Genomic DNA, 27253 nt, shown 5'->3' on the forward strand with positions numbered 1-27253 from the left:
CGGCCTCTGGTCAGCAGGACCGGACCTGGTTGGGAGGGATGTGGCCAACAGGCCCAGGTCCCAGTGTTAGGAAGGACCAGGCCCGACCGCCCGATCAGGGGGCGAGGCGGAGCCACTAGGTGTGCCACTTTCCCTACTGCCACCCCGAGGTTCCAGCGGACATCAAAACCCCGGCTCCATCAAAGGCTCCAGGACTCCGATCGGGGCGGCGCGGGGGGCGATGCCAGGGTGAGGGCACGGCGAAGGGGCGACGCACAGCGCGGGGCGGGCAAGGAGCCTCCCTTCCGCACCGAGGCCCCTCCAACCACCGAGGCGCTTGGACCGTGGGATAGTCCTCCGGCGGCGCCCGGGCTCCGGCCCCGCCCCCGCCCCCGCTCCGCCCCGCGCCTGCTATTGGCGGAAAGTTCCGGGCTGCGCCGCGATTGGCCGAGACGCCGCAGGCCCCGCCCCCTTCCCGACCCGCTCCAAGGCGGCCCCGGCGCTGGGGCTGCGCGGCAGGCGGAGCGGCCGCGGGCTTGGGGGCTTCGCCGGGGCCGGGCGGCCGGCGCCCCCGGCTGCTCCCGCCGCCGCCCGGACCCGCGCCCCGCCGGGGCAGCGGCGGTGAGAGCCCCGACTCCCCGGACGCCGCCCGCCGCGCCATGGGGTTCCCGGCCGCGGCGCTGCTCTGCGCGCTGTGCTGCGGCCTCCTGGCCCCGGCCGCCCGCGCCGGCTACTCCGAGGAGCGCTGCAGCTGGCGGGGCAGGTACGGCCCGGGAGGGGGGCTGTCCCCGCACTTGGGACGGGGTGCGCTGCGGCCAGGACCCCCCCAGGCGCCCCTCGGGGCGCGCAGAGCGCTGGGCCGGTTTCCCCATCCGCGAGGCGGCCCCGGGATGGAGCGAGGGCTGCGCCGGGCGGGGAGCCGCCCCCGTCTCAGCGCCCCGTCCCGTCCTGTCCCCAGTGGCCTCACCCAGGAGCCCGGCAGCGTGGGGCAGCTGGCCCTGGCCTGTGCGGAGGGCGCGATTGAGTGGCTCTACCCGGCTGGGGCGCTGCGCCTGACCCTGGGCGGCCCCGATCCCAGAGCGCGGCCCGGCATCGCCTGTCTGCGGCCGGTGCGGCCCTTCGCAGGCGCCCAGGTCTTCGCGGAGCGCGCAGGGGGCGCCCTGGAGCTGCTGCTGGCCGAGGGCCCGGGCCCGGCAGGGGGCCGCTGCGTGCGCTGGGGTCCCCGCGAGCGCCGGGCCCTCTTCCTGCAGGCCACGCCGCACCGGGACATCAGCCGCCGCGTGGCCGCCTTCCGCTTTGAGCTGCGCGAGGACGGGCGCCCCGAGCTGCCCCCGCAGGCCCACGGTCTCGGCGTAGACGGTGAGTGGCGGTCTGGGTGGGACAGGGTGGGAGTCCCGAAGTCTTACCCTGCCTGGGTTTGGCGGGAATGTGCCTTGTCGGCCCCACTGCAGAGGGAAAAAGTGAGCTACGAGGGTTGGATGGGCTTGTCAGGCCACACGGCCTGGGACTGCTGGGGAGGGATGGCCTTCCCGCTCTCCCTTCCCGATTCATCTCTGGAAAGAGCTGGCAGGGGCAGAGTGGAGGGAAGGGGAGGCCGGGCAGGGCAATCCTGGGCCTCTGGTCCCTGAACGGTTGGGGGAGGAGATGGTGGGGGCAGAATCAAAGCCTCCGGCCAAAGCTGTCCGGGGCTCCCTGGCCCAGCGGTGACCTCTCTCCCCTCCCCCAGCCCAACCAACAAAAGTCCAGTGTGCAGCCCGGTCACCATGGAGACGCCGCCCGCCTCTCTGCAGGGCACCAGGCCCAGCTCTTGGCTCTCCTGGAGCTTGGCGCCTGACCCTGAAAGGGATGGGCTCTCACTATTCTGCCCCCTGGCCCTGGGCCAGGGACCCCAGACCACCCTTCCTCTGCCCCCACTTCCTATCACCCTAGCTGGGCTGCTGCTCTTCAGACCTCAGATCCGGGAAACTAGAGGGGTCCCAGATGCTGGGGTGCATATGTCAGATGGGAGTGCAGGAGGGCTGCCCAGGACAGCTGATCGCTAGGCATGGTCCCCAGGCCCACGTCTGTGTGCATTCCTGCCTTGGAGGTGCGTGCCTGCAAGTGTGTTTCCTGAGTACAGGTGTCGCCGAGGGCGTGCACACCTGCTGTGTGGCTCCCTGGGACCCCCAGGTGCCATCAGGCCCTGAGCGTGGGCTCTGCTCATTTGCCTGCTGCCTCCTGCCGCCTGTGCGGACAAGGGACGGGGCCTGGGGTGCTGCCGGGAGAGGGCAGGGCCTGTCCTCACCACCCCCTCTGCATGCCAGGTGCCTGCAGGCCCTGCAGCGATGCTGAGCTGCTCCTGGCTGCATGCACCAGCGACTTCGGTGAGTGTCCCCGCCATGGGGGGAGCCTGGAGCCTGCCTTTCCCTGAATGCCCACCCCACCACATGCCTCCCCACAGTAATTCATGGGATCATCCATGGGGTTGCCCATGACGTGGAGCTGCAGGAGTCTGTCATCACCGTGGTGGCCGCCCGTGTCCTCCGCCAGACACCGCCGCTGTTCCGGGCGGGGCGATCCGGGGACCAGGGGCTGACCTCCATTCGTACCCCGCTGCGCTGTGGCGTCCGCCCGGGCCCAGGCACCTTCCTCTTCATGGGCTGGAGCCGCTTCGGGGAGGCCTGGCTGGGCTGTGCCCCACGATTCCAGGAGTTCCGCCGTGCCTACGAGGCTGCCCGTGCTGCCCACCTCCACCCCTGTGAGGTGGCGCTGCACTGAGGGGCCGGGTGCTGGGGAGGGGCTGGTAGGAGGGAGGGTGGGGGGCTCACTGCTTTGGAGGTGATGGGGACTATCAATAAGAACTTTGTTCACACAAGCTGCTGTGGACCTGGTCTCCTGTGTCCAGCCCAGCCTTGGGCCTGCCTTGCAGCTGTGAGGATGGCTCCAATTCCTGCCTTCCGGCGGGAGACTGAGGCTCAGGGGACTGGTATCTTGTTCGAGACCATTTGGCAACTGAGAGGGAGAGCAGATGTCAGGAGGAGCTACACCCACATTCCAGGGAGGGGCCGCTGCTGGGTTGGGGGCACGTGGGGACCTGCACTCATGCAAGCTTCTGCTCTGCTGCGCCCACCAGCCCCGTCCTCGCCCGCACCCTTGCCTGCTTCCCTGGCTGGCTCCCACTTGCCTCCCGTGTCAGGTGCTTCTGGGGCTCAGCAGGAGAGGAAAGGGGCAGAGGGGCATAAGGTCCCTCGGGTACGATGGGGGCAGGCGGGCGCACAGCGCTCCGGCTCTGAGCCAGGCCTGTGAGGGAAGGGGCTGCAGGCTGGCAGGGTGCCGGCTTCCCCCTAGGCCGCTGTGAGCCCGCAGAGTCATCCTTGGCCCCGTCCCGCCCTTGGGGAAGAATGGGCCCCTCTGTCCTCAGGCCCCTTCGACGTGCTGAGCATCCAGACGTGGCGAGGAGCCTGAAGGGTGTGGGATCCCCTCTGCAGGGTCCTGCTTGTTGCCTGTTTCCGGTGGGCGGGGTGCACAATGGGGTCTCTAAGGACCGTTTCCCGCCACTGGCCCCATTGTCACTGTCTCCGCCTTCCTCCTCGGCCTTTCAGCCGCATAAAGGGCCAGTGAGGTTTGGGACAGCCACAGCTCAAGGCCCCGAGGCTAAAAGCCCCTGGGTGGGGGTGTTCCAGGACCCCTGGCCCTGTGCGAGCTGCCTCCTCTCACCCCAACCCCTCGGATCCTGGGAAAGAGATAGCCATGGCTCAAGGGCCAGGGACCCCTGGGCTAAGCCCCAGAAATGGCTTTCCATTCTCACCTGGGCCGGGGTGGGGGTGGAGGCCAGAGGCCCTGCCCAGGCGGACGAAGCCCCCAGCTTTCAAGGGGGAAACTGAGGCTGTGTGAGGGACACGGCTGTGCAGGGCCCACAAACACGGTCCTTTCTCCAGGTTAGCGGATGCAGATGCCTGATGAGTGCCATGCCCTCTGTGGACACCTGGAGGGTCACCTCCAGTGCTGCCCTGGGACTTCCACAGGGCAGGTTGTCTGAAAGGTGCACGTGCAAGGGACTTACCCTTTCACACAGATCACCTGCCTGCCGCAGGGCTGTTGAGGATGGGTGAGGAGTGCAGCCGCTGGGTGTCATGCACTGTGGGGGTTCTTCCACTTTCTGACCCTCCTCAGGTTCCTTGCTGCTTTTCTCCTCTCCCCAGACTCCCAACTGTGGCATGCTGAGGGCTCAGGCACAGGACCGCTTGCTCCTCTGGGGCAGCCTCCAATAACCCTTGGATAACCTCCACTTTTTCATCTTCAGCCCTGACCACTCCCTGGGGCCCACAGCCTTACATCCATCTGCCCCCAGCCCAAACACTTCCGCAAAGACTAGAGAAGGAGGTAGCCCATGTGCCCTCCTGCACTGCCTCCTCCACTCCTGTCTTGGAGAGGCTTTCCCATGGGCCGAGCAACCCCCTCACCTTTGGCACCTGCCCTGATTCTCCGGCCAGCTTCCTACAACCTCTCCTCTTCAGCCACACCCAAGTCCACCTGTTCACAAACACCCTGGGCTGGGCCCTGGCCGAACCCTGGCTTCTATCCACCTGTCTCAGGAAGTGCCTGAGCCTTGCACCTACAGACCCTCCCAGAGAAAGCCCTGGCTTTGCAACCAGCTGTCTTCTCATGAGACACAGGGCAGACGCAGGGCCACAGGAGTGCCACGTTGCCCGAATGGGTCTTGGAGCATTAGACCAGGGGCTTCACGCCTGCCCAGGGGACAGGTGGCCAAAGTGGCATGGGAGATAGGGAGATGGTGTGGGTGAGCACGTGGACAGGAGCTGCAGGAGCCTGGGGCCTGTGGATCACAGACACCTCCAGGCAAGTGCCAGTTCACACAGGTACAGGTGGCTGCAGAGTGCCCAAAGGCCAACAAGCAGAGTGCCTGGTGTGAACGCGAGAGGAGTCGGGAGGCCGGGCGCGGTGGCTCACGCCTGTAATCCCAGCACTTTGGGAGGCCGAGGCGGGCGGATCATGAGGTCAGGAGATGGAGACCATCCTGGCCAACATGGTGAAACCGTCTCTAATAAAACACAAAAAATTAGCCGGACGTGGTGGCATGCATCTGTAATCCCAGCTACTCAGAAGGCTGAAGCAGAGGAATCACTTGAACTTGGGAGGCAGAGGTTGCAGTGAGCCAAGATTGTGCCACTGCACTCCAACCTGGGCGACAGAGCGAGACTCAATCTCAAAAAAACAAAAAAAAGAAGAGTGGGGTGTGCACGATAGAGTCCAATTAGGTGCATTCATCCAGTAAGCCTCCTAGGTAACTGCTCTAGGTGCGGTGAATAATACAGACAGCAGGACAGGAATGGGCGCTGTCAGCTCCCCCTCGAGCTCAGTATACACCCTTCCTTTCCTGGGAGGGCCGTTCCAGGCCCCCAGGAGACAAGACACGCTGAGCTGGGTGGGGCTGGGGCCAACATGTGGGAAGGCCTGTGAGACACTCTGTACTTGGGAGCTGGGGGCTGTGGTCTGGTGAATACCCATGTCTGGAACCAGCCACTGTCCCTGTAGGGGCTCCAGACCCCAGCCATGGATGGCTAAGGAGGAGCTAGGCCAAGGCACGCACAGGCAACCCCCGACATTCATGGGTGTCCAGCCCCACCCTGGGTGTGGAGGTCGTGGCCCAGCTGCCTGACCCAGACCTCGGCTCTTCCCCTTGCGCCTCCCACCCCCAGCTTCACAAGGTCACCTCCAGGAACTCAGTCTTTTTGTGTGTTGTTTTCTGGAGAAGGAAGGTCATCTCCCCACTCTCGGGGCTGTCTGCCTTCCCCACAGCTGGGCAGGCGCCAGAGGCCCCCCGCCTGTGACATCCGGCTTTCCTCCCACCACACTCGCCTGAGAGCCAGCATCTGTCTTCTTGGGCCTGCTCAAGCTCTCCTCCGTGTCAGCCCCTCCTCCATGCCCTTCTCCCTCAGACCCCAGCCCCCCATCCCTTCACCGCCCACTGGGGCTCATCGCTCAGGCTGTAGGAGGGAACTGGAAGGATGCCCTCCCGGGGTCTGGCTGGCGCTGGGTGTCCGAGTCAGCGGAGCGCCTCCACCAGTCTCCCCGAGGCAGAGTCATGGGGGTGCTGGCGGCTGGACGCTGTCTCATCCCGGGGAGCCGCTTTCCCACCGGCTCCCTGGGCTCTAGCCGCCCCACGCGAGCCCCCGGCTGGTTCTGGGGCCAGGACCGCCCCTCTCCAAGGCAGGCTTCCCTTCCTTCCACGACAAAGACGCGCAGCCCCGTTTCCCTGGGGCTCTAGCCCGTGTGATCGCCGGGTGTATCCCGACTCCCGCCGGGACGTGCGCTCCTCCAGGGCAGGGCCCGCCTGTCCCCTTCCGCGGGTCGCCAGCAGCCAGCACAGGCCGCAAACAGCGGTCCGCAGAGCGGACCAACGGAGCCGACCCTCGCAGGCTTGGAGCCGGACGCGGCGGGGCAGAGCCCGCGAGGCTGCAGCTCGCCGGAACCCGCGGGAGGGCAGCCGGGCTGGGCGGAGCGCACAGCGCAACGGACCGACCGCGCGGGCTCTGCCGGCCACTTCCGGTGTCGCGCGGCGGCTCCCGGCAGGAGGGAGAGGGCACACCCCCAGCCCCAGGCCAGGCTGCGAGGGCCGCGGACCCAAGCCGGGAAGCACCTTGGGCGGACGAGCCGCGCGTCCCGCAGCCATGGAGCAGGACGACCCGGCCGAGGCGCTGACGGAGCTGCGCGAGCGGCGGCTGGGCGCGCTGGAGCTGCTGCAAGCGGCGGCCGGCTCGGGCTTGGCAGCCTACGCGGTGTGGGCGCTGCTGCTCCAGCCCGGCTTCCGGCGCGTGCCGCTGCGGCTGCAGGTGCGGGGCGGGGCCGGGCCGGGTAGGGGAGCTCGGCTGCCGCGCAGGGTCTCAAGGTCTGGGCGGGGCCGGGGTGAGCTCCGCCCCCCGTCGGGTCGTTGGGGCCGGGCTGCGGGCGGGGGGGAGCGGCCAGTGGACTCTCGCCGCCTCCCCGTCCAGGTGCCCTACGTCGGCGCGAGCGCGCGGCAGGTGGAGCACGTGTTGTCGCTGCTGCGAGGCCGCCCCGGAAAAACGGTGGATCTGGGCTCTGGCGACGGCAGGATCGTAAGTGCCCGCGTCTGGGTCTTCGCTGCCCCACACCGCCCACCTGCCGGCGGGCGCCCCTGCCCCCATCCTGGTTCCCACATTCTCGGTGCCCACAGGTGCTGGCGGCCCACAGGTGCGGCCTCCGCCCGGCCGTGGGCTACGAATTGAACCCCTGGCTGGTGGCGCTGGCGCGGCTGCACGCCTGGAGGGCCGGCTGTGCCGGCAGCGTCTGCTATCGCCGCAAAGATCTCTGGAAGGTAACCTGGGGCTCTCTGGCCACCCGCTGACAACCCAAGGTGCGGCTGACACCTGCGAGGGCTGGGGGCCGGGACTCGGAAGCTGCGATGACCCGGTGCCCACCAGGCCTCTCCCCTGCTGGGGCGACTTCTCTTCCGGCAGGTGAGCCTGAGGGACTGCCGCAACGTGTCTGTGTTCCTGGCCCCTAGCGTGGTAGGTCCGGGGTTGCCAGCCCCGCTGGGAAGCCCCAGCCGCACCCTAGGGTGTTTGCTGCTTTGAGGCCTTGGCCTGCCCGGTGGGTGCTAGGCTTGGGGCTGGGGGGGGGTGAGCGCGGCTGTTTTCTACCGGCCCCGCCCCTGCCGCCTGTACTCTGCTGTTCTCTCCCTCAGCTCCCGCTGCTGGAGGACAAGCTGCGGGCAGAGCTGCCTGCCGGGGCCCGCGTGGTGTCTGGGCGCTTCCCGCTGCCCACCTGGCAGCCTGTGGCCGTGGTTGGCGAGGGCCTGGACCGAGTATGGGCCTACGATGTTCCTGAGGGTGGGCAGGCTGGGGAGGCCATCTCCTCGTGGATACCCATCCAGGCTGCCCTCGGACCTAGTTCTGCCTCCGTCCCGGGGGGCCTTGTTTCTCAGGCCAGCTGAGTGTTCAGACACGATAAAGACTCTGTGGGTTGTATCCTGACTCATGTTTCATGGGGGGCTGGGTGGGAGGGCTCCGTGCTGGCTGTGACGGGCTCTGCTCTGCTCCTTGGGAGACGGCCTAGTGGCTGCCGGTCCTTGGATGCTGGGGCTTGGCTGGAGGCACAGCCCCCACTTTCCAGGGGTCCCCTGCACCTGCCAGCTTCCTCAGCCTCAGGATTTCGTGTTTGTACCTGCTCAGAGGGACCATGCTTAAGTCACCTGCCCAGCTGTGGACAGGTCTGCCTCTAGCACCCAAGGCAGCCATCATCCTCCATTCCGGCCAGACCAGGGCCCTGGGATCACACCCAGCTCCCTCTGCCCACCTGCCCAGGTGCTGGTCCACGTACTCCTGTAGCTCAGAAAGTTGCTCTTCAGCCATCGTGGCCCGGACCAGCAGCTGTGCCCGCTCCCGTTCCAGCTCTGCCTGGCATGGGGGTGTAAGCCATGAGCTGGGGCATGGTGTGAGGAGGGGCCTGGGCCAGCCCTTGCCTCCTACCTGGGTGCTGCGGAAGAAGTCCCGGAGCTTCTGGTGGATCTGGGCCCAGGATGCAGCGTCCAGGCCCCTGTGAGGGGAGAGGAAAGGAGGAGTGGTTTTGAGAGCTGGCGTGGTGACACAGGGACAGACCTGTGACCGTGCTAAGTCAGGTTCCCAGAGCCGGTAGGGGACACCTGGGAGTCAGTGAGGGAGGCATGGGCCCCCCCGTGCTCCTATGGCCCCCCGCCCAGGCCTTGGAGCCATCCGTGTATGGGGGCAGCCCGGGCCCAGGGAGTCTGCTGGCTGCTCGGAGAGGGCTAAACCACAAGGCCAGCCCAGTGACTCCAGTATCAACAGGGATGCCACCCCCACATGGGTGTGCCCTAAACCCTGGGAAATGGTCCTTGGGGAGCCCTGCCCGTTGTACAGCTGGGAACATGGAGACCCAGAGGCAAGGGCTGGCCAGGTCACCAGGCACCCTGCTCCCACCCCTCGAACCCTCCAGGTCTCAGCGGAAACCTCCCTCAGGTGTGCTCTCCCTGATCCTCTGTGTTCAAGGCTAGCTCCACCTGCAGCAGCCCCTCTTCTCTTTCCTGTAATTATCAGTGTCCCCGGGACCCACGGAGGGACCCCAGGGTGGGGATGTGCCACTGAGTGCGTTGCTGTGACCAGACCCTGTCTGGCGGGGGCTTAGTGGAGCAACTGGGGGCCCCAGGGTGCAGGCATTGTGCTCTTTGCCCATCCCCCACAGGCCTCCCCCACACGCATGAGGGCACTTACTGTGGCTCTGACGTTCCTCCCTGGGAGGCTCCACCGGGTCCCTTCTTTGGGGATGAGAGCAGTGCCCCATGCTACAGAGGTTTGTGGTGGGGACGTTTCAGTTGGCTGAGCAAGGCAGGCCCCTCAGAGGCCCAGGGCTGAGGTCTCTGTTGAGCCCAGGATGAGGCCTGGGGCAAGTTCTGGGGCCAAGGCCAGTGTGGGGCAGTGGGTGGGTGGGGGGACACCTGGGCCTGGAGCTTCTGGGGGTCTCTAGCTTCACCTGGTCCTCCCGATGGCTGAAGTCAGTGACCAGGGGCACGGGCAATGGTTCCAGGTCCAAGCTGGCTGCGTCAAAAATAGCTTGGGGGTTCCCAGGTGCCCTGTCAGGGTAGGCCAGTGTCTGTCTGGGGCCACTCCTGCTGCACACCAAGCCTTTGAGGCACAGAGGTTTAGAGACCCACAGATGCCTGACACCTCCCATCCCAGCAGGGCCCACCTGTAGGCAACCAGCAACTCCTCATGCCTGCGGCTGAGATCCACCAGCCTCTTGTGGTAGGTGCGGGCAGCCCGGGCCAGTTGCTGCTCACGGCTGCGGTGCGCTGCCCGGATGTCCTCCAGAGTCGCCTCCAGGAATGTCCGGAGGGCCGTGGTAGCTGGCGCTTGGCCTGTACCATCTGCGTGCTCCTGGAGGTGGCGGGCTGGGTCCGCATGGGACCCACCCCCCATCTTTTCTAACCATCCCCCCACACCAGCAGGCTGAGCAGTGCCAGAGCCCTGGGGTCTCCCTGAAGCTATCCAGCACACCCAGGCCAAGTTTGGGCTCCCTAGGCCTCAGGGTGCTCCTGCAGGGCTCACCACTGCCTCCCGGGCGCAGTGCTGCAGCCGCAGGACATACTCGTCCTTCAGTTTCTTGAGCTGCAGCTGCAGCCGGGCGTTCTCGGCCTCTGCCTGATGGAGCTGGCCTCGGCAGCTGCACAGCACCTGGGGTGGAAGCAGCCCTCAACCTGTGTCCTGAGAGTGGACCCCGGCTGAGCTTGTGGGACCCCCACCCTCCAGGTCTCCAAGCAGTCAGGGCAGGGCCTCACCACAGCCTGTGTGGCTAGTCGCTGCCCGGCTGCCCTGGCCTCCTCTCGGGCTCCCTGCAGCTGCCGGCCCAGGGCTGCCCTGAAGACACGGGGGCAAGGCTCAGCAGGCCCACGATGAGGAGTTCTCTCTGCTCCGGGATGGGGCCCCAGGTGAGATGGCCACTCACACACGCATCTCCAGTGCCTGCTGCCGGGCCTCCTGACGCTCCAGCGCCCACTTCACTTCTCCCTGCAGCTGCTCCTGGCCCCCCAGCAGCTGTGGGGCACACAGGGCTGGCTGGATGAGACCGTAGGCTTGGGGTCTCTGGTGCTGCCCTCTCCCCTGAGCTAGGTGGCTGCACACTCACGCCGCTCCCCAGGCTGTGCTGCTCGTTCTCGGGGTTCACGGCGTTCTTGGGCTGCACCTGAATGGAAGGGAGGGCAGGGACGGCTAAGGTGGGGGTGAGCCCCAGTCTCGCTGAGGCCCCTGCTGAGGCTTCCCTCTGGCCTCTCCCAGCCAGGCCCTCCATGTGCTCATGGTGACCTGGAATCTGCGATCATCAGAGTGTCCAGGCACCCGGGCTTTGTGTCTGAGCTCTTGGGCTGGTGCCCGGGGGTGCCTGGGGTCAGACTCCACTGGGACTGCACAGCCCTGGCTGGTGGGATCTCCATGCAGCTCCAGCTCCAGCACTCGGCTCTCCAGCCAAAGGATCTGTGGGACAACTGGCATGAGCGGGTGCACCTGCCTGCGGGCCACCTGGGGTAGGTGAACATTCACCCGGTGCACGTTCAGGGGCACGCAGCACTCATGGGGCAGGCCGAGACCCACAGATGCCACGTGCGTGTGCATGCCATGCAGGGCACGTGTCCTGGGCCTGCACCCCCCGTCCCCCGTGCACTGAGGCTGGTTCACAGGGCTGCTCACCTCACTCTTCAGCTGGAAGATTTCAGCCTCGTGCTGCTCTTGTAGGTGGTGGGTTGTGATCTGAATGTCGACCAGCTCCTTGGAGATCTGTGGGTGGCCAGGTGAGAGGTGGCGTCTGTGGGGCCCTGCTGACACCCTCCCTCCTCACAGCACCCTGGGGCCCCACACCCACCTGCAACTGCTGCTCCTTATTGAGCGCTAGATCTGGTGGGACCTCTGCTTCCGAGCTGGTGGCCCACACTGCGGTGCCCCCAGGAGGTCCTGGCAGCCAGTCCTTGGCTGGTAGCACAACCTGGGGAGGCACCACCACCCATTCCCCAGGTGGGTCCCAGTCTGGGCTGTGGCCCCACTCCTATGCAGTCACCAGCCCTGCCTCCCTGCCTGGCTCAGCTGTAAAAGTCCCTCTCCTGGCTGAAGTTAGACCCAGGGTGCAGGAACCTGCACCCTCCTGGCCTCTGGGGGAACGGGCAGACTTCAACCCCATGGCAGGAGTGGCGAGTCCCAGAGGACTCACATTCTCCACCCGCCGAGGGGGAGGTCCAGGCCTGGGGCCTGTGGTGGCTGTGTGCTCCATAGGCGAGGGGACCCTGGCCAGCTCCGAGCCCGGTGCCGCCTCCACGCCTGGCCTCCCTATGGCTGCTGCTGCCACAAGCGTTGCTGCCACAAGCACTTCTGCGTGCGTTGCCAAGGCCTCTGTTGGTCCTAGGTGACTCCCAGGGCACCGCCCACAAGGGCTGGCCAGACTGGTGGTTGCGGAGGAGGGAGGACAGCTCTTCCTCTCCGTGCCTCCGTTTCCCCATCTGGGGAATGCGGTCCAGCGCCCCCTGCACATACCCTGTGCAGATGGAACCAGGTGCGTGAAAGTGCCCAGCCTGGGCGCGGCGGACAAGCACGCCCGCAGGATGCCCTGAGCTACACTCGCTGGACACCTGTGTACCTAGCAGTGCTGGCTGAGCCCTAGGACGGGGAGGTATATCTCTGCACCTCCGGCCTGAGAAGGGGGGCGCGGACGTCCCCATCAGGGGCCGGAGAACTCGGAAACGACTGGCTCAGCCGGGGCGTCGGGAGGGCTTCCTGGAGGAGGTGCCAGCGCCGGGCGCGGCGGGGTCGGAGCGTGCGCGCGGCGCCCCACCGGGCACGCGCACCGCCGGCGGCCTCGTGGTCTCATCGCGCGCAGGATCCAGGCCGGGCGGGGGCGGGGCGCGTCCGCGGAGGGGGGCGGTTGGCGGCTCCCGAGCCCAGCGCCGCTCTCAGTCCGGACCCCGTGACCGGCGGCCGAGGCCCCGCCTCCGTCTGTCTGTCCTTCGGGCCCTCAGCGCAGCCGTGCCGGTGAGGCGGGCGGCGGGGGAACGCGGCTGCTCGGGGTCAGGGGTCTTGCGGCGGCAGGGCGGGGGGCCGAGGGGCGGGGCCTGGGAGGAAGGCGTGGCCTTTGGGGACTGGGGCTCGGACTGGGGGCGGAGCCGGGGCTGGTTGGGGACCGGCCGGCTTCTGTTCCTGCTGGAGCCCGGTGCGTGGAATTCCACGCGAGTGCCGGGGAGTTCCTGGGGAGCCGGGCTTCTGCTTTGGCTCCCAGCGTGTTGACCGAGCCCGCTTCGCACAGCCCTTCCTAGGGTGTGGAGAGCGGGCCCCGCCCTGAAGGGGCACCGTGGGCTGGGGGGCCTGTTTTGGAGCAGGCACCTGTGGCCGAGCTCCGTGACCATGAAGGTCAAGGTCATCCCCGTGCTCGAGGACAACTATATGTACCTGGTCATCGAGGAGCTCACGCGCGAGGCGGTGGCCGTGGACGTGGCCGTGCCCAAGAGGGTGAGGGCAGGCCGCGGGCGGCAGGGACCCGGCCGTGCCCCCCGAGAGCCTCCCCTACCCCCCTGGCAGGAGCGAGCCCCCACGTGCTCTGCTCTCCGGAAGTCATTGGCGGCTGGGGTTCCTTGATTATCTTGGGGCTCCCTTAAGTTACGGCGCCTCTGGCCTCCGCCCTTTCGCTGCTGCCTGGCGGTCCCTGCACGCGCTGGGCGCAGTCACCGCCCGCTGGGTCCCCGCTCCCCGGCGCCACCCGGGGCTCTGGCCGGCCTGGGGCAGTGCGCGCGGCGGATCTGGCGCCCCGATATGGAGGGAGTGGGCCACCGGGACCGTCTGTGTTATCGTCACTCCCGTCCCTTTCAGCTGCTGGAGATCGTGGGCCGGGAGGGGGTGTCTCTGACCGCTGTGCTGACCACCCACCATCACTGGTGAGCGCCGGCGGGGCGGGGGGAGCCACGAGGACGCCGCCTTGTCCCAGCCCAACCTAACTCGGCCCCCGCCCGCCTGCAGGGACCACGCGCGGGGAAACCCGGAGCTGGCGCGGCTGCGTCCCGGGCTGGCGGTGCTGGGCGCGGACGAGCGCATCTTCTCGCTGACGCGCAGGCTGGCGCACGGCGAGGAGCTGCGGGTGAGCGCGCGCTCCCGGGAGGGGCGGGGAGGGCGCCCCGGGTCCGCCCACCCTCACAGGTCCGCCTGCTCCTCCGCCGCAGTTCGGGGCCATCCACGTGCGTTGCCTCCTGACGCCCGGCCACACCTCCGGCCACATGAGCTACTTCCTGTGGGAGGACGATTGCCCGGACCCACCCGCCCTGTTCTCGGGTACCCGCAGCGCGGAGCGCGCCCACCCCGCCTCCCGCCGGCCCCGCCCCATCTGCTCTGACCCGTCCTCCCCCGCCAGGCGACGCGCTGTCGGTGGCCGGCTGCGGCTCATGCCTGGAGGGCAGCGCCCAGCAGATGTACCAGAGCCTGGCCGAGCTGGGTACCCTGCCCCCCGAGACGGTGAGCGGGCCTGGGCCCTCCCCTCCTCTCTCGTGGGCACAGGCCCCACGCTCCGCACCCTCACTGTGCCAGGGGTGCAGAGTGAATGCCCACCTGAGGGCAGACCGGGCAGGGGAGGGCCAGGCCACCGGCGCGAGCACTTTCCCCGCTTCCTGGCCGCGTGCGCGCTCACCGAGCGCTCTTCTTCCAGAAGGTGTTCTGCGGCCACGAGCACACGCTCAGCAACCTGGAGTTTGCGCAGAAAGTGGAGCCCTGCAACGACCACGTGAGAGCCAAGCTGTCCTGGGCTAAGGCACGGCCCCTTTCCCGCCGCGGCAAGAAGGTGGGGGGGACAGGCTTCGGGGGGGCTCTCAGACAAGGCCCAATGGTGACCAGGGCCTGTGGTCACTCCAGAAGAGGGATGAGGATGACATGCCCACAGTGCCGTCGACTCTGGGCGAGGAGCGCCTCTACAACCCCTTCCTGCGGGTGGCGTGAGTATGGTTGTTGTCCCGGGGCCTCCACCGTTACGTGGACCCTTAGGAAGGCATCTGGGGACCGCGTGTTGGGCTGAGTGAACATCTCTGGCTTGGGGGAGGCTGCTCATTAAGTGTCTGCCTGCCCGCCCACCCCTCGGCGCCATCTTCCCGCGTGGGCAGTGGACCCTGCGCCTCACTGCACCCCTCCCTGCAGAGAGGAGCCGGTGCGCAAGTTCACGGGCAAGGCGGTCCCCGCCGACGTCCTGGAGGCGCTCTGCAAGGAGCGGGCGCGCTTCGAACAGGCGGGCGAGCCGCGGCAGCCACAGGCGCGGGCCCTCCTTGCGCTGCAGTGGGGGCTCCTGAGTGCAGCCCCACACGAGTGAGCCACCCAGACCCTCACAGGGCTGGGGCCTGCGTTCCTCCTCCTGACCTCGGCCAGCTGGACCCACGCGAGGGCCACCTCTGGAACCTTCTTCGAGGTCCTGGCCAGCCATCTGCCCAGCCTCGGAGGGTGGGCAAGCTGGTGCTTCCTGGGTGGACACACAGGACCACTCAGTGGGGCCCGTGTGGGCGCCGAGACCTGGGTGCCTGCGAAGTGGGGCACACGGGGCCTCCGAACTACGAATAAAGCTTTGAAAGGCCGTTCTCAGTGTTGGCAGATGTGCCAAGAGAGGAGCTATTTTCATAGACGTGTTTTAGGATGAGTGCGTTTATTAGACAAACGCTGGGAGACAGGCCTGGTGGGGACTGGCTGGGGGATGATGCAGCCAGTGATGGCTGCTGCTTTGTACCTGGCTTGCCCCGGTCCACAACCTCGTAACAGTAACCCCTGCTTTCCAGGGGCCCGGCACCCCCTCCTGCCAGGCTCCACACGCAGGGTTGTGGCGGTACCACCCCTGCAGGTCCAGCTCTGTCTCCCATCTTTTGCACAGAGTTTCGAGGGAAGCCTCCAGAAGTCAGGGGTGAGAACCTGTCTTGCTCTGCCTCAGGCAACCCCGGGACAGGCTGAAGCCCCTCACGCAGTTGGGTGCCTGACCAGCAACAGCAAGGGTAGCACCTGTGAGCCTTGGTCCAGGGCCAATGGAACAGGCTCTGGGACCTCAGGGAACCTTCTGCTACCTGGGCCACCCCACCCCACCTGGGCAGAGCCAGCAGGAACCCAGAGGCACCCAAGTGGAGGTGACGAGGCGGCCGCAGGTCCCGGCCAGTCCTAGCGCCTACTCGGGTCCCAGCACACCCTGTAGCTCACTCAGAATTTTGCGGGAAGCCCTGGGGCCTTGGGGCATGTGGTTCCGCTGTCACACATGGACACGGCCTCCTGGGAGTTCTGGTCCTGCAGCCCCTACCACCGGATGCCCAGGCCAGTGCTGGCCTTCTCCACGGCATGGTACTGCGTATGCAGCAAGCGACCCGCACACTCCGAGTCCGTGCCCTGCAGCCAGTGTGTGTACAGCTCCTGAACCCCAGGCGCGTCCTCGGGTGCCTCAGCCCGGACCATGCCGTACAGTCTCTCCACGTGCTGGAGGAGCTCTCTGCTGGGCCTGTCTGGGGCCTGCAGCTGGCCCCCGCCGTTCAGGCAGCCTATGGGAGAGCAGAGGGGACACGGGTCACAGCCTGTGCCCCAGCCAAGCCTCCTGACCCCCCGGGAGCAGGGAGGTGACTGGGCCCCCTCTGTGCTCCACTTCCTCCCCCTCCCAGCCTGGTGGATGGTGGCCCACAGCTCTGCTCCCAGAAGGGGCCCTCGTGTGCTGTCCCTTGCGGGAGCTACCTGAGGGGCAGGCCATGACTTCCACGTAGTGGTAGGGGCAGCGCCCACGCTTGAGCCTCTGTACCAGGTTCTGGATGTTGCGGAAGCCATACGCCATCGCGAAGTGCAGCAGCACCTGGCCCTCCTTCTCCAGTGTCACCTCCTGGAAGTCCTTGTTCCTGGGGGGCACAGGCGGGGTTTGTCTACGTGGCACACCCACCAGGCTCCTGCCTGCCTGGAAGGGGAGGCCTGCTGGGCTTCAAGGGATGACCGGGCAGCTCCCAGGGCTCTCTCCCTCTCTCCTGGGCAGGGGGAAGGACAAGAACGGAGAGAGAGGGCGGAAAGCTCACTTCCACGAGTCCAGCAGGGGACCTCACCTCCAGCCTTGGGCTGTCTGTAAAACAGGCCTCCCTCCCCAGCGATGTCTGTGAGGCCCTGGCCCTCCCTCCTGGGATGTGGTCGCATGCCTGCGTCAGGCACCCACCACCCTTGCCCATGCTGGCCTCTCGGGCTCAGGGTCACCATCCCCCATGATGGGCTGACTGAGGCCTGGAGTGCTTAGGTGCCTTCACACCCTGAGCCCGCCAGGAGGGCCCTGCCTGGCCCCAGGGTCCCCTCCAAACCCTGCAGGCTGCCCTCCACCCAGCCCACCTCTGTGGGAGGACCCCAGGGGAGGCAGCAGCCCGAGGAAGGCTGGGGGCTGTGTGGCCGCTCCGCCCAGAGATCTGGCCCATCCCACTGACCTCAGGGGTTTGTAGGTAACCTCAGCCACATGGATTCCAAAGAGCTCTCGGGCCGCGTGCCGGAACACGTGCTCCAGGTAGCCCCCCGAGCCCCCTCCCCGATGGCTGGTGGGCTCTTCTGCAGACGCACCGCTGCACCTGGCAAGGAGGGAGGGGCCTCAGCACAGCCGGGGCTGCTGCCTGCCAACCTCCAGAGCAGGTACTCTGTCCCTCACACATGAGCGTTTGCATTTCCAAGTGGGAGACAAGTCACAGACACAAAGGAACAGCTCCTGTGTCACCAGCCATCAGAGGGGCCCAGCCACTTCTTTTTTTTTTTTTTTTTTTTTGAGACGGAGTCTTGCTCTGTCGCCCAGGCTGGAGTGCAGTGGCGCGATGTCGGCTCCCTGCAAGCTCCGCCTCCTGGGTTCAAGCAATTCTCATGCCTCAACCTCCCAAGTAGCTGGGATTACAGGTGCCCACCACCATGCCTGGCTATATTTTGTATTTTTAGTAGAGGTGAGGTTTCACCATGTTGGCCGGGCTGGTCTCAAACTCCTGACCTCAGGTGATCTGCCCACCTCGGCCTCCCAAAGTGCTGGGGTGACAGGCATGAGCTACTGTGCCTAGCTATTCAGCCACTTCTGTGGACGCCAAGATGGGCTGTGGGAAGGCGAGCCCAGAGCAGGGGGATGCTATCCCCAGAGGCAGCGTTAGAAGCTAAAATAACAGTTCTTGGTGGCAGACATACGTACAAGCTGTCCAGAGGGGCTGGTTCCAGGTCGGGGAGGGAGACGCCCTCTTCCTCCAGCAACCTGAAAACTTCTCCTGCAAAGAAGCCATAGCGCAGACACTCTTTAGCTGAGATCCCAGCAACAAAGTCAGAGAACATCCAAGCCACCTGCATCCCCAGCATTCTGCACTTTGGCCCCAGAAGGCCCCAAATGTCCACCCTAGCCCGTGGTGGGGAGGCGAGGCCCGGTCACTCCTGAAGCCCCTCTGGGGGCTGCCTGGTCCTGCCCAGGGAGGTGTGCCAGCGGCCAGGCCACTCTGCTCACCCAGTGTCCATCTGTCCATCCTCTTAGGCAGTCTCCTTTTTTTTTTTTTTTTTGAGACGGAGTCTCACTCTGCCACCCAGGCTGGAGTGCAATGGTATGATCTTGGCTCACTACAACCTCTGCCCCCCGGGATCAAGTGATTCTCCTGCCTCAGCCTCCTGAGTAGCTGGGATTACAGGAGCACCACCACTACTCCCGGCTAATTTTCGTATTTTTAGCAGACATGGGGTTTCACCATCTCGGCCCAGGCTGGTCTTGAACTCCTGACCTCGTGATCCACCCGCCTCTGCCTCCCAAAGTGCTGGGATTACAGGCGTGAGCCACCATGCCCAGCCGCAGTTTGCTTTTCTGCCTCACATTTGGGAGACTGTGGGGCTGCTCGACTCAGGAATGGGGTGACTCATGGGAGGTGAAGAGGCTGCACTCGAGAATCTCTGGCCACCTCCAAAGACTCATTTCAGAGTCAACAAGGAGGTATTACTGAGGGCCACCTGGCTGCAGGTCCCCAAGACAGGCCAGCTGCAAATGGGCCCACCTGGCTCCAAGGGGAGAGATGAAGGTACGCGCACGCACGCAAGCCCCCAGGCTCCAGCCAGGGCCCCCGCAGGCAAGATCCTGGGCAGTCGCCACCTGTGCCCAGGGCTCAGGAAGCAGACCGGGAGGCTCGAGGGCTCAGGGCTGCACGGCATGACCGCACCTGTTGTGAGGACACAGTCCACATCCCGTGTCTGGTGCTCCTGGTTGAAAAAGTCGGGTCTGGAGGCTTCCAGCTTTTTGTCATAGCAGGGCATCACCGTGACGTGGTAGATCTTGTCGGGGGTCAAGTGCTACAAGGAGAAACAAACACTTGTCTCCCCAATCCCAGCAGTAAGGTGGCCCAGACATGACCTGAAACTCAGCCATCCTGCAGCCAGGCCGGACCCCGAGGGACAGTGAGCCTCACTCCATTTCCCAGCAAGCCTCCTGCCGGCTCTGCGGATGTGTCCCTGGACAGGACGGGCCCTGGCTGTGACAGAAAATGACACTGACCCGTTCCCAGCGTGCCTGCACTCCCTAACAGCCACGTCCAATGGAGGAGAAGTGGCCTTCCCACGGCTCAGGCCCTCTCACTGCACACCAGCCGGGGAAAGGGATGTCACAGGGGAACCAACCAGCCCCAGCCCCGGGTGAAAATCCGCGTCCAGTCAGGCAGGAGGTGCCGCAGGGGACATGGGCGCTCGAGGCCCAGGCACCACCAGGGCCGCCCTCACCCTCTCCCGCCCCCTGCTGGCTGAGCGTCGTCAGGCTTCAATCCCGCTGGGCCTCAGGTGGGGGTCGTGCTGGGCATCCTCGTGGACCTGGTGGCCGGCAGGGTGGGCTCCAGGCCCGGACTGCCCAGGGCCTCCTGCTCCCTCAGCCTCAGGCCTGGCTGCCTCTGGGTGAGCAGTGAGCACCTCTGGATCAGAACGAAGCCCTCTGCTGCAGAAGAGGAAGGGCCTGAACCAGGAGGGAAGAAGGGTGCAGGTGTGCTCGGGAAGGCGGCACACCACGGCGGGGACTCTGTTTCTGCAGCCTCAAGGCAAGAGGCCAGCATGGTGACTTCTGGCCGCTCCCCAGCCTGAGCCTGGGGCTGGCCCAACGCCGTTACCTGCTGCTGGGCGAAGAAGTCCTTGACCAGAGAGCCCATGACCTGCTGCGGGGACCGGGCGGTGCTGATGTGGGGGAGGATGAAGCTGCCGTGGGTCTTCTCGGCATAGCAGATCCAGCCTGAGGTGACAGGGGGCACACGGGGCTGGCGGGGGCGCACGGCGGCCCCCGCATCCACAGGCAGCAGCACGACATTCTGGGGGCGGGCCCGCTCATACAGATCATGATGACATTCAAGAGTGCTCGTTCCTGTTCTCCCCACCACCACGCGGAGCTCGGCGTGCAGGCAACACTGCCTGGGGACCTGAGGTGACTGCGCGTGGCTCCCAAGGGAGGGAAGCCCCTTCTCCAGAAAAGGCCATTTGTGCCAACATTTCTAACCCGTCCTGCAAAACCGGCTTGCGTCTCCACCTCCCATCCCCCGCCTCGTCATTCGTGTCCGTATCACGTCATGTTTTAACTGCACTTGAACTTGACTCTCACACCACCCGCACCATAAGCACACCTGGGCAGGCGGAGGCCAGCAGGGGCAGGGCCTGTTTGCAGTCGGCCTGTCCTCGGAATCGCCGCACAAACTCTCGCTGGCTCTCCAGGAGGCTGAAGTGCCTTGAGAAGGCAGTGTCGAAGACGAAGTGCACCCCTGGAAGGTGAAGGTGGGTGCCTGGTTAACCCCATGCGGGATGCCCACGCGAGCACACGCCGGTGTGTGGACCACCATGGTGCTGCCAGGGCACGTGTGTCGCACCTGCTTGCCATGCCAAAGCCCCGGCCCCACCGTGGGGACCTCCTAAAGCCACGTTGCACCAAAGCCCCAGCCCCACCGTGGGGACCTCCTAAAGCCACGTTGCCTCGGCATCCCCTATGAACGCAGGCCTTGCTTTCCCACCCCAGAGGCAGGGCAGCCACTCAGCAGCTCAGTCCTCCACCCTCCCAGCTCCTCAGCGTGGCTGGTCCAGGGAATTGCCACGTGCGCTGCTCCCGGTGACCCTCCCTAGGGCACAGCTGGACGCGGCCTGCTGGACTGGCCCCTCGGACCCTGACTGTGCAGACCTGCCATAGTGGCCACCCCTCACACACAGCGGGACTCCTGGAACACGCCAGCCAGCTCCAAGCCCAGCCATTAGAACTGCTCAGTAAACCTGCCTGATCATGCCCTGGACCCAGCAGAGGCACCAGCGTGTGGTCCCTCTCTCTCTGCCTGACTTGTCATTCCTCCCTCGCGTAACCCGTGGTCAGAGGACTGCCCTCGGACTCACTGTGCCCCACTTGCCCGTGATCTGTAAGCAAAAATCTTTCAACTTGCTTCCTGTTCTGGTGGGGACGAAATCCACACCTTCCACCTGGAGAACCATGGGCTGCCCCAGGCCAGGTTCTCCCTGGGACACCAGGTCAGGCTCCCAGTGCCAGAGCACTGCTCAGGCACCAACTGGACGTGGGTCAGACAGGAGCCATGGGGCACCTGCCAGTGTCAACAGTTTCCAGTGTGAGGGACCCGGGACACAGCTGGATGACAGGCAGTCTGCTGGGTACAAGGTGCACAGCCCTGCCTCGCTGGGAACGAAGGGACTGGACATGGCGGTTACCTGTGAAAGGCGCACAGTAACCATGAGGTCCAGCCCCTTCACTCCCAGTGAGACACCGGGCACTGGAGCCTAGTTAGCTGGGGGCTCTCAAGACACCCAGATCCTCCCCAAGCCCAGCTCCAGGCACATAACCAAAGTCAGCCGAAGCTGACCTTGGGTGAATCCAACAGAGCCCCGGAGAGAGTGCCTTAATATTATCAGCTAAAAAGTACAAGGAGTTGGTCAGCCCCAGCTTAGAGAAAGTGCACAGTCAGAAGCGCTGCTCTCAAATGTCAAATCAAAACTTCAGGCTGAGGTCACAGACAGAATAAAGTTTCTGTGGCGCTGAAGTTCAGGGCTGGGTGGCGTGTCAGTGACTCAGAGGCACGAGGAGCCTGGGCTTACTCAGACGCCCCCTTGATTTGGAGCGGCAGTGTTACCCCAGGTTCAAAGCCTACCTATTTTTTTAAAGAATGAGGTTAATTTCCTGGCAGTGTCTGTAGGATTCAGCTGAAACCGTGCAGCCAGCGATGCTCTAGATTGTGGTGAGACCGAAACTACAACCAGCCTCTGCTGACTGGGTGCCACCATCTGCAAAGCAAGGGGAAGACGCTGCTTACTCTACCAGCCTTATGCTGATTCCTGGTGGCCAGAGCTGCACGGTGAGATGCTGTCAACTGTGGACCAGCTCCATCAAGAGTCTTTTTTTTTTTTTAACACAGTCTCACTCTGTTGCCCAGGCTGGAGTGCAGTGGTGTGATCAGAGCTCACTGCATGCAACCTCCGCCTCCCGGGTTCAGCCTCCTGGGTAGGTGGGATTACAGGCGTGAACCACCATGCCTGGCCAAGGGTATCTTTTTTTTTGATGGAGTCTCACTCTATCACCAGGCTGGAGTGTAATGGCACGATCTCGGCTCACTGCAACCTCTGTCTCCTGGATTCAAGCAATTCTCCTGCCTCAGCCTCTCCAGTTGCTGGGATTACAGGCATGTGCCACCACACCTGGCTAATTCTTGTATTTTTAGTAGAGACGGGGTTTCACCATGTTGGCCACGGTGGTCTCGAACTCCTGACCTCAGGTGATCCACCTGGCTCAGCCTCCCAAAGTGCTGGGATGAGAGGCGTGAGCCACCACACCCAGTAAGGGTGTCATTTTGATGTATATTTAGAACCTGAAGTTCGGGGCCTGACACGTTCACCACTGGAGTCAAATGACAAGTAAATCACCGAGATTCCAAGCCTCAAAAAGGCAGGCGCCACCTGCACGAGGGATGGCGGCACCACATGAGCTGCCCTTGGCAAAACGCGTTGTCGGCTGCTGGGGTGGATTTCAGGTTAAAGCAGAGTCCCCAGGCCACCCACCGCTTACCTTGTTAGCATCTAGAACCTTCTTCAGCTCCTCGTGGCTCTGCTGGGTGATAAGCACGGTCTCTGCGGAGGTGATGCAGCCGCTGCACGCTAGGCAGTCGTTTAGCGAGACCTTGGCCTTCTCCAGCCTCCGGGTCCCGCCGTCCTACAAGGGAGAAGAACCCGGTGCACAGGGGCCCCCTCTGCACGAGGACATGGAGCCAGAGGATAGTGGAGTCCAGCTCATAACCGACAACCAACATGGCTGCTGGCTGGGCTTGTATGCCGCTTAATTTTTAAAAATTAGATACGTATTACAAAAATGCACACACATGTTCTAGAGTTTCATAATGCCATCAAAGTCTACTTTTTGGTACGACTTGGTTAGTGCATCAGAATCACAGGAATAAGGCTTGCCACTGGTATCTCAGCAAAGCAGCAGCCACCCCACTCACCCATGGGGTCCTGGACGGGGTGCTGGCCCCGGTGCACACTCACGGGGCTGTGGGGCAGGAAAATGCCGAAGGTGGGCTCTGAAAGGAGGAGGCAGGAAAGCTGAGGGCAAAGGAGGAAAGGACGAAGGGACAGGAAGAGGAGAGCAGAGGGAGGAAGCCTGGGAGCCTGGCCTCCTGTGGGCGGGGCAGAAACAATCGTCAGACTCGCCAAACAGATGCAGGAACAAGGTGTTCCAGTTGGGGGCCACCAGGACATCCCCTAGCAACTTTTCTTAGATGCAAAATGCACCCAGCTCCAGCTTCCCCAACTCCTCTTGCAAAGGCAGGAATGGTTTGAGCAGGGCCAGGGGTGCTGCAGTGGCCCGGAATGCAGCCAGAGGAGCAAGGCGACTGGGTGGGAACTGCGTGGGAACCCCTCGCAGCCCAGCTCTCTGCTAGGCGTGTGTGTCACGCGAAGTCACAATCTGAGCTCGCCTTGTATTCCTACATTGGTTCTGACTCAAGGCACAAAGCATTGCCTGCCACAGGGTGCTGGGCAGAGACTGACAAGCTCCTCCAAACCAACTGCCACTGCGCCGACAGCCAGGCCCACCAGCATCAACTGCCACTGCGCCAACAGCCACGCCTACCAGCACCCTAGCACCTTACAGGGGTTCCCTTCGTTTGTGGGCCGGACCCCTAGTGCTGGGCTGGAAATCGTCTCTCGGTGCAGCGGTTCATGAGATCAGGCAGACGTGTTTTAGAGTCCAAATGGCACACAGTCAGGTGAATTTTAATAGTTTCTTTTTTTTTTTTTTTTTTGAGATGGAGTCTCGCTGTGTCACCCAAGCTGGAGTGCAGTGGCGCGATCTCGGCTCACTGCAAACTCCGCCTCCCGGGCTCACGCCATTCTCCTGCCTCAGCCTCCCCGGTAGCTGGGACTACAGGCGCCCGCCGCCACGCCCGGCTAATTTTTTTTGTATTTTTAGTAGAGACGGGGTTTCACCCTGTTAGCCAGGATGGTCTTGATCCCCTGACCTCGTGATCCACCCGCCTCAGCCTCCCAAAGTGCTGGGATTACAGGCGTGAGCCACTGCGCCCAGCCCAGTTTCTTTATTTTTTTGAAATGGAGTCTCTGTCTCTCAGGCTGGAGTGCAGTGGAGCAATCTTGGTTCACTGCAGTCCCTATCTCCCAGGTTCAAGTGATTCTCCTGCCTCAGCCTCTTGAGTAGCTGGGATTACAGGCACGCGCCACGACGCCCGACTAATTTTTGTATTTTTAGTAGAGACGGGGTTTCACCGTGTTGGCCAGGCTGGTCTCGAACTCCTTACCTCAGGTGATCCGCCCCCACCCCCCCCCCCCCCCGCCCCAACCCTGGCCTGGCCTTCCAAAGTGCTGGGATTACAAGCGTGAGCCACTGCGCCTGGCCTGAATTTTAACAGTTTCATCAGGATCTTATCACTTAGAGAGGAAGTACTATTCTTGAAGAATGAGGGGTCTGGGCCGGGCGCGGTGGCTCATGCCTGTAATCCCAGCACTTTGGGAGGCCAAGGCGGGTGGATCACGAGGTCACGAAATCAAGACCATCCTGGCTAACACAGTGAAACCCCGTCTCTACTAAAAATACAAAAAACATTAGCTGGGCATGGTGGCAGGCACCTGTAGTCCCAGCTACTCGGGAGGCTGAGGCAGGAGAATGGTGTGAACCCGGGAGGCGGAGCTTGCAGTGAGCCGAGATCACGCCACTGCACTCCAGCCTGGGCCATAGAGGGAGACTCTGTATCAAAAAAAAAAAAAAAAAAAAAAAGAATGAGGGGTCTGAATTAGAAAATCTTACATGGTTAGAACTAGGGGGAACAGGCAGACAGGATCCACCATCTCTGCAAAGAGCCCCTCTGCTGAGCAGATCAAGCTATTTGGCCTGAGTGCTGCTCATTCACCTGCCCCAGGCACCCTGCCCCCCAGCCTCCCAGATGGCAGGTGAATTCGACCAGTGGGAAAGGACTGGTGAGACCTGGGGCGTCTCAGGGTCACTGCTCCGTGCCGGGAGGAAGCAGAGAAAAGTGTTTTGGATCAGCCGGGCAGGAGAGATGGTGGAGCAGCCTCCTGTGCCTTACTTGGTTAATTTGGAAGTAGCTCCCGTCATCTTCAATGCGAATCTTGGCCACGCCACTTCCCGCCCTTTTTTCCACTTTGACAGGCTTGATGCACTCCTAGATCAGGAAGAGACCCCAAATCAGGCCCTGTGAATGGGCGGAGGTTCCCTGGGAGGCCACGCCTCAAGGATGGATTTCTCTCTCTTCTCCTTGAGAACCCTGGCAGCCCAGAAAGCCGCCTCCCAGCTCATCCTTGCCGGAAGCGCTCCCAGCAGCCCGCCTCTCGCCCTGCTCAGCTCTGGCCCTGCGGGGCTGTTGGACATGGACAGGCAGGCGCACCCAGATAAGGGCGCCTGCAGCCTCCCGTGTTCAAGAGTAGTTGTCCGGCCCACCAGGGCGACGTCAAGGACAGCTCTACTGAGGAGCCACTGCGGGGCGTCTAGCGGGCCGCCCCCACTGCCCTCAACTGAGGTGGGGTCCCCACCGCACCCGTTTATGCAGATGCAAAGGCTGTGGCTTGGGGGTCCTGAGGCCTGACAAGGCGTCCTGCGCAGGGGAGGAGGCCCCGGCCCGGGCCCCGCCGCCCTCCAGCTGCGACCCAGGGGTAGGGTTAGGGTTAGGGATGGGTGGGAGCCGCCTCCGCTGCCTCTTCTGGGTTGGGCAGGCCGGCGCGAGCCCGCGACCACTGGACCCTCCCACGCAGCCCGCCTGGACACCATGGGGCACAGGAGCGCGCTGGGGGGCGCCGCCCTCCCTGGCCTCGGTTACCCTGTTGGTAAGAAGCGGGCCGCAGTGTCTGAGGCCCCGCGACCGGGTCGATAGAGTCCCCGACGGCCCAGAGCGGGCTCCCGGGATTCGGATCTCATTCCTCAGGGGAGGAAGTGGGGCGCAGAGCAATTTCCCTCCGCGCGAGAGGACACCGAGCGCAGCCTCGCCCCCGCCCGCCCAGACCGGCCCACCTGAGACGGCCCGATGAAGTCATCCAGGTCCGTCAGCTGCAGCGCCCCGCTGAAGGGCGACGCCATGACGGCCGCACTGCCGCCGCGCGCAGGTGTCGCTAAACAGCGCGAAACGAAGTGACTGATTCCGCCACGCTGCCGGAAAGCGCCGACAGGGCGCATGCGCACCTCGCCCCGGGGCCGGCGCCCTCTGCTGACGAGCCCGGGCACGGCGGCTCCCCGCCCACCCTGCGGGAACCCGGGACCTAGCACTTCGTCCGCCTCCCGCGCGCCCCAGGCCCCGGGTTGGGGTGCAGGGGGCGCAGGGGTCGGTCGGGCCAGCGTCGCAGCTCCGGCCTTGGAGTCTCTCCGCCTTCACAAGGAAGCGGAGGGGATCTGGCTCCGTCCATTTCGTTATCCGCTGCGTACCTGCGGACCAGGTGCCCCCGGATGCAACCCAAGAACCCGGAACGCGCCTGGCACACAGGAGGCGCTCAGCTCGTGTTGGGGAATTCAGGCATGGAAGAAAGCAGGGATGGGCCCGAGGCCTCCCCTTCCTGGGGAGCCGCTCCCAGGGCCTCCAGCCTCCTTTTCTGTTATCTTGGAGACCAGTCTGGAAAAGTCCATGCCCCTGGGAGACTCTGAAACAGGACCCTGTGGGCCTACTCGCTTTTTGTTTTTTTCTTTTTTTGAGACGGAGTCTCTCTCTGTCGCCCAGGCTGGAGTGCAATGGCGCGATCTCCGCTCACTGCAAGCTCCTCCTCTTGGGTTCAAGCGATTCTCCTGCCTCAGCCTCCCGAGTAGCTGGGACTACAGGCGCCCGTCACCGCGCCCGGCTAATTTTTTGTATTTTTAGTAGAGACGAGGTTTCACTGTGTTAGCCAGAATGGTCTCGATCTCCTGACCTCGTGATCCACCCGCCTCGGTCTCCCAAAGTGCTGGGATTACAGGCTTGAGCCACCGCGCCCAGCCAAGATTAGGGGAAGGGTCTTTAGGTGAGCTTCCTCTTGCTGCTCTGGGTGGAGCTAGGGTGGGGTTCTTCATTAACTCACAGACATTTCCCTGGAGCCCCTGGGCTCTGGTGCCAACCTCGTGCCTCTGGGGTCCCTGCTCTCTGTTTTGCAGATTGTTTCATCATCGTCATTAACGAGTATTTACCATGCACTTCCCATGTGCTAGTCCCTGAGCCAGGGCCTGGGAACCCAGGGAGGGCACGGTGGGACACGAGGGCCGGCTGGGGACATAGGGCGAGGCCGGCCGGACCCCAGGTTGC

General features: G+C 64.4%; 5 protein-coding genes across 9 annotated transcripts; 3 read left to right on the forward strand and 2 right to left on the reverse strand.

Moving 5' to 3' along the window:
• Nucleotides 1–461: 461 nt before the first annotated feature.
• METRN (meteorin, glial cell differentiation regulator) lies at nt 462–5041 on the forward strand. Its single transcript, XM_054455334.2, has 4 exons — nt 462–742; nt 938–1338; nt 2283–2342; nt 2420–5041. The coding sequence occupies exons 1-4, from the start codon at nt 639–641 to the stop codon at nt 2734–2736; spliced, it is 882 nt and encodes a 293-aa protein (XP_054311309.1). The 5' UTR covers nt 462–638; the 3' UTR covers nt 2737–5041.
• A 946-nt stretch (nt 5042–5987) lies between these two features.
• Nucleotides 5988–7967, forward strand: ANTKMT (adenine nucleotide translocase lysine methyltransferase). 2 transcript variants are annotated; one of them, XM_054455342.2, is made up of 5 exons: nt 5988–6812; nt 6972–7076; nt 7175–7315; nt 7458–7508; nt 7685–7967. In XM_054455342.2, exons 1-5 carry the CDS (start codon nt 5988–5990, stop codon nt 7931–7933), a joined length of 1371 nt encoding a protein of 456 aa, XP_054311317.2. In that variant the 3' UTR covers nt 7934–7967. The 2 variants fall into 2 exon arrangements, with proteins under 2 accessions (XP_054311317.2, XP_054311318.1); XM_054455343.2 differs by lacking the exon at nt 7458–7508.
• Nucleotides 7959–12027, reverse strand: CCDC78 (coiled-coil domain containing 78). The gene is made up of 14 exons (XM_054455344.2): nt 11710–12027; nt 11368–11487; nt 11196–11282; nt 10815–10982; nt 10639–10695; nt 10459–10547; nt 10292–10370; nt 10062–10187; nt 9703–9890; nt 9487–9586; nt 9228–9298; nt 8469–8535; nt 8296–8396; nt 7959–8163 (listed from the first exon to the last, which is right to left on the reverse strand). The coding sequence occupies exons 1-14, from the start codon at nt 12025–12027 to the stop codon at nt 8052–8054; spliced, it is 1683 nt and encodes a 560-aa protein (XP_054311319.2). The 3' UTR covers nt 7959–8051.
• A 467-nt stretch (nt 12028–12494) lies between these two features.
• Nucleotides 12495–15091, forward strand: HAGHL (hydroxyacylglutathione hydrolase like). Of its 3 annotated transcripts, XM_054455337.2 has the most exons (9): nt 12495–12524; nt 12796–12998; nt 13356–13420; nt 13503–13620; nt 13703–13811; nt 13891–13991; nt 14182–14283; nt 14385–14464; nt 14664–15091. In XM_054455337.2, the coding sequence occupies exons 2-9, from the start codon at nt 12894–12896 to the stop codon at nt 14830–14832; spliced, it is 849 nt and encodes a 282-aa protein (XP_054311312.1). In that variant the 5' UTR covers nt 12495–12524; nt 12796–12893; the 3' UTR covers nt 14833–15091. The 3 variants fall into 3 exon arrangements, with proteins under 3 accessions (XP_054311312.1, XP_054311314.1, XP_063510705.1); XM_054455339.2 differs by lacking the exon at nt 12495–12524 and having other exon boundaries at nt 12867–12998; nt 14182–14256; XM_063654635.1 differs by lacking the exon at nt 12495–12524 and having other exon boundaries at nt 12867–12998; nt 14182–15091.
• Nucleotides 15092–15142: 51 nt separating this feature from the next.
• On the reverse strand, nt 15143–26145 carry CIAO3 (cytosolic iron-sulfur assembly component 3). Of its 2 annotated transcripts, none has more exons than XM_054455332.2 (11): nt 26002–26145; nt 25064–25159; nt 22534–22677; nt 21623–21755; nt 20108–20242; nt 19604–19722; nt 18674–18803; nt 17674–17746; nt 16940–17077; nt 16218–16375; nt 15143–16030 (listed from the first exon to the last, which is right to left on the reverse strand). In XM_054455332.2, the coding sequence occupies exons 1-11, from the start codon at nt 26065–26067 to the stop codon at nt 15792–15794; spliced, it is 1431 nt and encodes a 476-aa protein (XP_054311307.1). In that variant the 5' UTR covers nt 26068–26145; the 3' UTR covers nt 15143–15791. The 2 variants fall into 2 exon arrangements, with proteins under 2 accessions (XP_054311307.1, XP_054311308.1); XM_054455333.2 differs by having other exon boundaries at nt 25811–26020.
• Between the last annotated feature and the right edge of the window lie 1108 nt (nt 26146–27253).

Source organism: Pongo pygmaeus, chromosome 18 (assembly GCF_028885625.2).
Source record: "Pongo pygmaeus isolate AG05252 chromosome 18, NHGRI_mPonPyg2-v2.0_pri, whole genome shotgun sequence".
NCBI lineage: Eukaryota > Metazoa > Chordata > Mammalia > Primates > Hominidae > Pongo > Pongo pygmaeus.